The sequence below is a fragment of the Neolamprologus brichardi genome, chromosome 15, assembly GCF_056152115.1.
Source record: "Neolamprologus brichardi isolate AB-2024 chromosome 15, ASM5615211v1, whole genome shotgun sequence".
Classification (NCBI taxonomy): domain Eukaryota; kingdom Metazoa; phylum Chordata; class Actinopteri; order Cichliformes; family Cichlidae; genus Neolamprologus; species Neolamprologus brichardi.
The window spans coordinates 37737750-37747647 of NC_142118.1; the positions used below are offsets into that span (position 1 = coordinate 37737750).

The 9898-nt window shown below is 42.5% G+C and overlaps 1 protein-coding gene across 1 annotated transcript; it reads right to left on the reverse strand.

Annotated features, from left to right (window-relative positions):
* Window positions 1-906: 906 nt before the first annotated feature.
* On the reverse strand, window positions 907-8933 carry lpar3 (lysophosphatidic acid receptor 3). Its single transcript, XM_006791935.3, has 3 exons — window positions 8802-8933; window positions 7399-8151; window positions 907-2685 (listed from the first exon to the last, which is right to left on the reverse strand). Exons 2-3 carry the CDS (start codon window positions 8135-8137, stop codon window positions 2360-2362), a joined length of 1065 nt encoding a protein of 354 aa, XP_006791998.2. The 5' UTR covers window positions 8138-8151; window positions 8802-8933; the 3' UTR covers window positions 907-2359.
* Window positions 8934-9898: the final 965 nt, after the last annotated feature.

Below are 9898 nucleotides of genomic sequence, written 5' to 3' on the forward strand. Positions count from 1 at the left end.
GAAACCAAACTGGACGTCGTTTACAACCTGAGACAGGCTATGCGTGTACCTGTTCTGCTTCTGCATTCATACATTCAGACCGCCGTGTGAGGTTTTAAAGCTTGAAAGGATGTTAATGCAGTAAAAACAGTACGTCCAGCCTGTGGAAAAATAAAAATGGCTGTGGGTTTGTGGTTGCTAAGAGTAAACAATAGGCTTCATTTCAAGCATGTTGATTGTTGCAAATTAGAGGGAGACCTGACACTTAAACAGGGCTTTTGGGGAGAACAAGAACTACATCTATAAGACGCAGTATCGAGTGTTTACTTTGGAAAGAAAGGAATTTACATCTATATGGAAATCTAGAGAGTGGGTTTGAATAGTTCGCTCTTATATCCGCCTGCATTTAATGATTATTATTAACTGCCTAAATCTATACTTACTTCATATTGTCCAATTTTTACAGAGCGATCCACACAGGTTTACTTATTTTTATCAAACTCGTTGCCCAATAATATAATTGACTGGAAGCGTTTAGTGTTTGAGGCTCATTAAATAGCCTAAACAGAACAAATCTTCCCAAAGTGCTCTCAAGCTGCAGTACTTCACTACAGACGGTCCTTTCAGCGTTTCTTCTTAGTGCAATCAATTCTGCAAAGGTTTAATCAGTCATCACTTAGCATTAATCATCAGTTAAAATCTATAGACACTTTGCTTCAGTCAAACTGGATTTTCAGGCATTGCATGGCTTGTTTTGACTGGTGTGGGAGCCAAATGGGTGGTGCGTGCAACATTTAACAAGACTACAGTCTAGAGTCAAGCTGAAAAGTCTGCAGCAAAACTTTATGACAAACTGATGGTTGTTAGGAGACTTAAAACCACCAAAGTCAGTGTAATGATGACAACGCGGGGGGAGGGGGGGGGGGGGGGTCCACTGGAAATGAAGATAAAGCAAAACCAAAAAAAACCTGACCAACCAATCAACTAATATTTCCATGAGCCTGCTGTTATGGCTGAAAATATAAGACATACTGAAAGATATAAAAATGCATATATTTTACATATTCTTCTGGAATTAACTTAAGGTTTCTATATCATGTCATAAAATAAAATATTTGCTTATTTAAAAAAAAGAAAAGAATGTCCTTAGATATTTAAAAAGACATTAAAGTTTTATGGCTTTAAAAGTCCAAAACTACCCAGGAACACAGGTCGTCTCAGCCTAACTAACAAACCACAGAAGGTGTAAACGGCTCCACTAACTTGTCTCTCAATTTACAATTTTAATGACGCCCTTTACAACATACATGGCATAAATACTTTACAACCAAAGAAAAGTCATTGAGCCCAGTCGGTGGTTTAGATTTGATCAGGAAGTTTTCCTAATCAGCCTGCAGGCGCTCGTGTTCGCAAAGGTAAAGTCTATTCAGTCGTATCGTCTTCAGGTCCTGAGGGCCCAACCTTCAGCTGGAATCCAGTGTGTTGCAACATCCTTCTACAGCTCTTACTGGTGACCAGCTGTTCATCAGAGCAGCATCAGCCACTCAGCAAGCTGAAGCGGATGTTTGAATAAAGAAAAGTTACACAACAAGTCTGTCTGCGTGATTTGCTGCAGGTCATAGTTTTGCACAGGTGAACTGAAAAAAGGAGACAGACTGTCCACCAGAGGCCAAACTACTCAACAAGAAGTGACTGAAATTCTCACACCAAGTTCATATTTTCTGCACAGCATAGTTTCAAGAATGCTTTGCTGGATCTATTGAAAGCATCAAATAAACATAAAACTGCGTCCTGCCCGAGCGAAGCCGCAGCTTTACAGTGCCTGACTTGTGAAACGTCACTCTTCTTGACTAGTTCTTCCACTACAGCATTCCTTAAAAGCTAACCAGGAAGTGAACTTAACGGAAGAATCAAGCAGATATACAGAAAATCATATTGACGTCACACTTCGTATGGTTTACTCCCTCGCAGGCTCAAAGGGGAAATGAACAGCCATGCACGCCACGCCGACTTGTTTTAATCAGCCATTCGAGTGCAGCGTCACCCGTGCTTACGCAACCCAGAGGATATGATAAAAAAAACACAGGATGATTCCCATTATGGAAGAATGGGAGGTATGTGTCCAAACATGATCAAACCCTGACAGAACAGCTCGTTTGCATTCATCAGGGGAAACAGCAGATCACTTATCTCCATCGAAGCAACTCTAGTTGGCGTGAAATGTCTCTTCAGGAGACTGCTTTTAATCTGAGGACAAACACAACCCACTGAGACCAACTGGAGACACATGCAGCTTCTCTTTCAAGCTCCAGTCTGTTTTCATAAAGATCATTCAGATCTGGACAGATGTTCTCAAAAAAAGGAAAATAAGAAAAAGTTTTCAGTTCTTGAGTATACCCTCATCGTTCTTCATCTCTTCTGAGGGAGGCTGGCTGTTGCCCGTGTCGTGCCCAGAGCTCAGTGGCTTGGAGTTAGCATTTATTGACCTCTGCCGACGCGTGCCGTTGCCAATGCAGCGCATGAGGTTCTTAAAAGTTGCCCACATTTCCTCATCCTTGTAAGAGTAGATGCAGGGATTCATGACAGAGTTGAGTACAGCCAGGAGCAGGAGCCAGCGTTTTAACTTCATGACGTGACAATTCTTACAGTTAAGGCCATCCATCAGCAGAACCACCAAGCCAGGAGTCCAGCAGATCACAAAGGCCCCTGAAGAGAGATAAGCAAACTACGTCATTATCTTCAGTACGTTTCCTTTAAAATGTGTTTTTAGTACAAAGGCAGTCTGAAAAGTCACATCGTTACGTATTTAAAATACAAAATATGAGTAACTGTATTCCGTTACAGTTACCGTTTAAAAAGGTGGTATTTAGAATACAGTTACTTTGTTGAAATAAATGGATTACACGGCGGTACTTCTCTGTTTCATATTGTGGCGGGTCAGGACTGTTTGGGTTTTGTTTGACAGCTACGTTCTGTTGTTCCAGGCGGCAGCGTTACGGTTGCCATGGTTACAGGGCGACGCTCTCTCTCTGCGTGTTTCCTGGGTGAGAGAGCGCCTGTTGTTGTTGTTGTGCTAAGCTAACAGGCAGAATGCTACAGGTATAGCTCTAAAGAATGTAGCATCATGGGCAGTGTAGTCCGTGCTGCAGGGAGAATGGACTGCCATACCCGTTATGTGTCTGTGAGCGAGGGAGGGAGAAAAAGGAAAAGTACGAGCTGTCATTGAGCAGAAACGGGAGCTGGAAGCATGTAAATATAATAATAACCACTGCAGCCAAGAAGAGAGCCTGACGAGCCCAGCTGTAAGTAAGTTATTAAGACTCGACTGTACACCGTGTTCATGTTTTCCTCCAAAAACAATAAGTTCTGTTGGAGCAGCCTTTCAACGCCTCTCTCTGTCTCTGCTAGCAAAGTTGACCCAGACAACAAAGTAAAGCTAGTTTTCAGCTACGAGCCGACACAGAACCCACCGTATTAGCCAGAGGTCCCTTTACTACGGTTCGGAGCCGCGGACCTTCAGTAACAGTAATAAATCACAGCAATAGTACATTCATGTAGTTGTAAACAGCATGATAATATATTAAGTAATCCAAAGTATTCAGAATACGTTACTCTCATTGAGTAACGTAACGGAATACATTACAGAATACATTTTGGGGCATGTAATCTGTAATCTGTAATGGGATACATTTTAAAAGTAACCTTCCCAACACTGCCGGTGTGCTCCATCTTCTTTTCACACTATATAAACTTTTAGTTTGGCTACTCTTATTAATTCCTCTCATGTTTTTGTTTTGTTTGCAGGATGCTGCATTTCACTTGGGCCAGTTTGTGACAATCAATGTAAAGACTTAGCAAACAGACTGAGGTGAGCAGAGGAAGCTGAGGTTGTGTGGCCTGAGATGATGCAGGGGTCAGGTGATAGTTAGGGTTTATTACTCCAAAATGAAGCCAGTCTGCATTTTTCCATTAGTATCTTCTTGGCATAATAAATGTTGCTGGGCTGAGGGGGCCACTCGTACATATTTCATTTATTTATTTGCTTCTGCCTGACCTTACGTCACGATCAGACCAACATTAACCAGAGGTTTGCAGCAGACGTTAAACATAACCACAGCCGGCAGATTTTTGGATGCTCTGTATAAACATTCAAACTTCCACCCGATGTCCGATTGCTGTGCACATGTGGAGACCAGGAATTGTGCACAAGTTATATTTTACACAAATGGATTTATGTGTTAACAAACTTCACTCCTGAAGTTAAAGCACAGGATGTAAAAGAACCACGTTGCTTAAATTCAACCTATTCTAGTGGAGAAACAAGTAGACGCAGGTTGGAAACACAATGCCATTATTGTGCTCAGTACTTAACTGTGTGTAGCAGATAATGAGGTGGGTCATGGAGGCACTGAAGCAGCATCTACTTCAAACATGTTTGGGCACAACTAAAGCTTTTCTGGAAATAAAACGAACCAACAAGCATCAACCTGTCTGCTTTACTACAGCATCTCTGAGCTTTATGTCAACAGCAGGAGAAAAACATGTTTTTTGTTTGTTTTTTTACAGCTCATCATTTCTTTTGTCAGACAGACGTGTGTGGGAGAAGGGCTGAGCTCAGCTTTTACTCTAAAACTCAAAAACGAGTTATTTATATGCAGCCAATCATCATCTTTGATGTCCAAAGTAACATGAACCAACCTGTAACTGAGAATCCATCATCGTGCAGTTTTTGATGTCTTCTACAAGCTCAAACTTTTTCCTCTTTAATCTCTTACAAATAAAAAAGGCTTTAGAAGCCCATGTTTTGAACATCTGCTCCTTTTGCTATTCATTTGTCAATTTGTGGTTACGCTTAAAGAATGAAAACAAATCTGCCGGGTTTACGATGCTTCACTTCAAAAGCAGCACACTGGGACGTGCTACATTTAAACAGATGGATGCTTAAACTACAACAACTGCATGCTGACAAACCAGTGCCATGAAGGGGAATTATAAAAAACACGAAGAGTGATTCCTGACGCTTACTTGTTTTAAATTTGAGTGAATTTATTGTATGAAGTCGGAAAGTTTATGACCAAAAAAACCAAAACAAAACACCCTAAAAACAATCTTCGAACCTGTTACAGGCCGAACACTGAGAGAAAAAAACACCTGTTGTTTCCTTTGACTTCTAAAGGACGTTTTATGCATTAGCATATTCATTCTTTGCTGTGACAAAGCCATAGCATTTCCAGTCTTTCTGCAATCAGTTATTTTACTGGTTTTAACAAAGCATGTGTGCTTCGTAAGCATTTCTGAACTGGTTTGTCCTGTTGCCGTTTTTGTCTGCACAAGCTGTTTTCCCTTTACCTTGGACCTGACTCCATGCTCTACGGGTTTTGATAGTCCAATTGTTTCTTCCATAAGAGCTTCGTTAATTTTTTCCCATAAAGCATAATCATTAAAATAATTGTGTTACATACTCTCCAGCTACAGTTTTAAGTAAGTAAGTTTCTGTGTTAACTGTTGAAGCTTATTGCTACTGTGAGCAGAGGCTTTAGCCCTGTGATAGACAGGAGATTTATACCATGTCTCGCCCTATGAAAGCTGAGATAACAGATAAATTAACATCCTGAAGGGACGAACCTACACTTGTGTGATTAGACTTCAAGCTATGGAGAAGTGCATCTGAAAGCAATCGCCGAAGTCCCCGAGTATAGGTTCTTTCTCTTTTTTCCCTTTTTTGGGAGGAGGGGAAGCTCACTGAAAACCAGTGTGGTGTGGTGGACGGTACGCCACACAGGCTGTGAAGCAGTGTCCTTGCAGGAAGAGATAATTACACAGCCGTCTGCAATAAAGTGTCTAAACAGACAAACATCTTCTACACAACATTCAGCACTGAGATATCTGCCCGTGTGAGCTGAGAAAGATCAACGCCGGACCATTTCTCTGTGGTGCGACGCTACAACCTTCTCTTTTATCTGAAGAGCACACAAAACAAAAAGCAATCACACTGAACGCCGAGGAACTCGTCTGACCTGCAGCGCTATCAGAAATGCATCAGTCTGGCCTGCATTCCTAGCTTTGGTAATTACTATACGCAGACTGTGTCATGCAGTTCTGTGCAAATGCTTCGAGTTCTCTTTTAGTTTGTGTTTGGACATCGGCTGCTTTTTCAATCAGTTTATCCCAGTCCTCGTACCTGACCATTTCCAAAGGAATGTTTGTTTATTAAGCCAACTAACACTGAGGCAGCTAACTCAAATTTTAAATTGTATCTTTAGGCACTTTGTTGCCAACAGCCTGCCACAAAAACAGTTTATTCCTGAACTGAATCTGTGTAAAATAACAATGATAACACAGTTTGATGGACATAAAATGGTATGTTTGGACCACAAAGGTGATTTACTAAGAGCTGTTAGCTGGGGGGAAAGGATGTGGTGTGGAGGAGGAGGTCGGGAGAGCGGTGCAGCAGCGAGCAGCGAGCACGGTGGAGGCTCTGCCATGGTTTAAGGCTGCATGTCAGTCAATGGTGTTGGGAATCTTGTCAAAATGTCAAAACACCTTCAGATTCTGATCAACCATCTGGAAAATATCAGATTGGCAGTGACGTACTTGTTATCTAAAACATGCTGCCAATGCAGTAAAAGCATACAAGCATAGAACAGCACAATGGCCGCCCCAGAGCCTCAAACAAAAGGCATCTTCCAAAGAATAGCTTCAAATGACCTTCAAAGTCTGGTGAACTATTCCTGAAGACCCTTCAAAGGAATGACAAGCAAGCTTCTCTAAGAGAGTTCAGGCTGTGCTGAAGAATAAAGGTGGTCATAACAAATAATTGACTTACAAGTTTGTAAACTCTGTTTTTGCCTCGTATTCTAAATCTCTGTGCACGTTTGCACACGTTTCAATGAATTGCCGCCTTAAAACAGTGTAACTTCTAATGGTCTGTAGTTGCACTGCAGTAGAATATCCTTGTACATTCCTATTGTACCGTTTACAATAGAAAGCACTGGTCTGATTTTATTACTGAGCCTCTATTGAAAGGTATCCTCTTGCAAAACGCCAACAAAGGGAGCCGAGTAATGATATCCGAGGCCCTCGTCTGAGATGGAGTCGACTGAGAAGGGGAGAAGGTATTACGACAGGAGCTGTACCACTAAATCATGAGTTTATGTGCCAGCGGCTAAAAAATAAGTTAAGAGTTATTTCTTATTATTTCTAAACACTCTGAGGCTCCAGCTTCTCGGATGTGAGGGCACTGAGTGGCTGCTGTTTGGGCAAACGCAGCAATTCAGAGATTCAGGAACATCTAGATTATAATCAAGTATCTTCAGCAGAGACTCTAAATTCTAAAGTTTGTGACAACTTTAAAAAGCATTTTTATGATCCGCTGATCAGCGACACTCCTCAGGGAAATACTTTATGAGCAGCACCTACCAAGCACAACCAAGACCGTCTTCATGAGCTTCATGGGCGTCCTCTTGCGGTTGATGGAGCTGGAGGTGTGTGGCATGAGCATCGCCGTCTTCTTTTTAACGTAGGCGTAGATTCTCAGGTAGATGGACACCATGATAAGGAACACCACCAGGTTAGAGACAGACCAGAAGATCAAGTAGCTCCTGCTGAAGATGGGAGCGAGCTTGGAGCACGTGTTCAGGTTGCAGATACAGTTCCAGCCCAGACTGGGCACAGCCCCCATGAAGATGGAAATGGCCCACACCAGCACGATAAGCAGCGTCACCCTCCTCTTCGTCAGGTTGCTATGAACTTTCCAGCTCATAACAGATATGTAGCGCTCCAGAGCGATGACGAGCAGGTTTGCCAGTGAAGCTGAGAGACTGATGTCCAGAAGACCTTGGCGGATGAAGTAACCAGTGACGGTAAGTTGCCGTGACACCTCGCCCGTGTTGAACATGAGGTACACGTACGCTATCCCTGCGAGGAAGTCCGAGGCAGCCAGGTTGGAAAGGAGATAGTAGAAAGGATAATGAAACCTTTTATTGGTAATGACAGCAGCTATGACCATGACATTGGAGACCAGGATGAAGCAGCAGAAGATGGAGCCCACAACCTGGACCAGGATGAGCTGAGTGGTGTCCCATTTATCATCACCGCCGCTCTGGTTGTAAAAGAACTTCATCGTCTCGTTGTAATGACAGGTGTTCTGCTCGGCCATTTTAAAAGGCGGGTCTGTGAAATGAGAAAACCAAGACGTTAAAAGCAGAACTTTTCATTATCCGTGTCAATACGATGGACTCTTAAACCTTTTGTCTCATGTTGCATCTATAAAAAAGCACAACTCATTAATATCATCTTCTACAAATTTGTTGTGATGAAATCTCTAGACTGACTGAGCTTTCTCTCTCCCCCTAAGCCAAGGAAGAGATTTATTCATCTGACTCCAAAACGCACACAGCACAGCCTGTTTACGGGAGCCGATTGTACAAAACTAAACTCACAGTAAACCCTCATTTCTAAAGCTGAAGGGCATGACCATGTATTAAGAAATCAGAGTGAAAATCATATGGACCCCAGCTGAAAGTTCCATGTATGCCAACATTTCTTAGGGTAAACGCTGCATACATGGTAATAAACCAGAGTTGACTGTAACACGGTGCAAGGTACACTTTTCTTCATGACTCCTTTGTTCACTCAAACTTTACAACCGGTCCGACTTGGAAACCAGTGGGCAGCAAAGCCAGGGGAGGAGATTCTAACAGCGGGACAGACAAATGATAAGCGCTCGGAGAAACCACAGAAAAACTAGTCGAAACTAATAAGAAGTTAACAAAAAAGGCAATTACAGGAGATCGAGCAGAAAAACAGCCAGGTGAGTTTACCTGTGGGAAATGTTTGTCCTTTGTGCGTCAGCAGACTTAAAGTTGCGAAATCCTCAGTTGGACTTAATGAACATGTTGCTCCTGTAGCGCTGTGCGTCCTCGGCTGAGGACGGAGGGAGGTGACTTCACTGCGCCGCTGTCAGGTCAGAGTGAGAGCAGAGCGTCTTCCTCCCCAGGTCTCAGCAGCGTGACGCAGAGGGCGTGAGCGTGGAGCCACCCACGCTCACTGCTGTATTCTTTGCACGAGACCCCGCGAGCGCACGATGACCAAACGAAACCGATAACAAGTCAGTGATCTGAATGAACCAGCAGTTTATCAGCTAGACTACTGACAGCTGCGGATACAGTTCCATCTTAACAGTGTGACGTCTTATTCGCGTTTTCAATTCAATTCAATTTTATTTATATAGCGCCAAATCACAACAAAAGTCGCCTCGAGGCGCTTCATAGATACAGAGAAAAACCCAACAATCATACGACCACCTATGAGCAGCACTTTGGCGACAGTGGGAAGGAAAAACTCCCTTTTAACAGGAAGAAACCTCCAGCAGAACCAGGCTCAGGGAGGGGCGGGGCCATCTGCTGTGATTGGTTGGGGTGAGAGAAGGAAGACAGGATAAAGACATGCTGTGGAAGAGAGACAGAGGTTAATAACAGATATGATTCAATGCAGAGAGGTCTGTTAATACATAGTATTAATACATTTTCAATGTGAATAAAGAAACATTCTAACTTTTTGGCTTTTAAAACCAGTCATTTGGAGTCCCTGTCACTTTTAACATGTCCAGGAATTTTTACCAGGTCATTCACAAAAAAATTTCTCCTTTAAACTCATCTGGTTTCATTCCTATAAGCATCACACGGGTAATATGTGACGTTTAACCTGTTTTTTAACCCTTGCTCATCTAGTCTCATATACACTGGAACCGTAGCGCTGGAAGGACTCCAGCTCCTAGTGTGGTAGCTAGAAGCAGCTCCACCTTGAACAATACAATCACTTAGCATTAATAATAAATATGTCTGATAAATATTAATTACAGGCGAGGCACTTTTCTTTTTGACACAACAGTATCTTAAACTAGTTTTAATGCAACTTT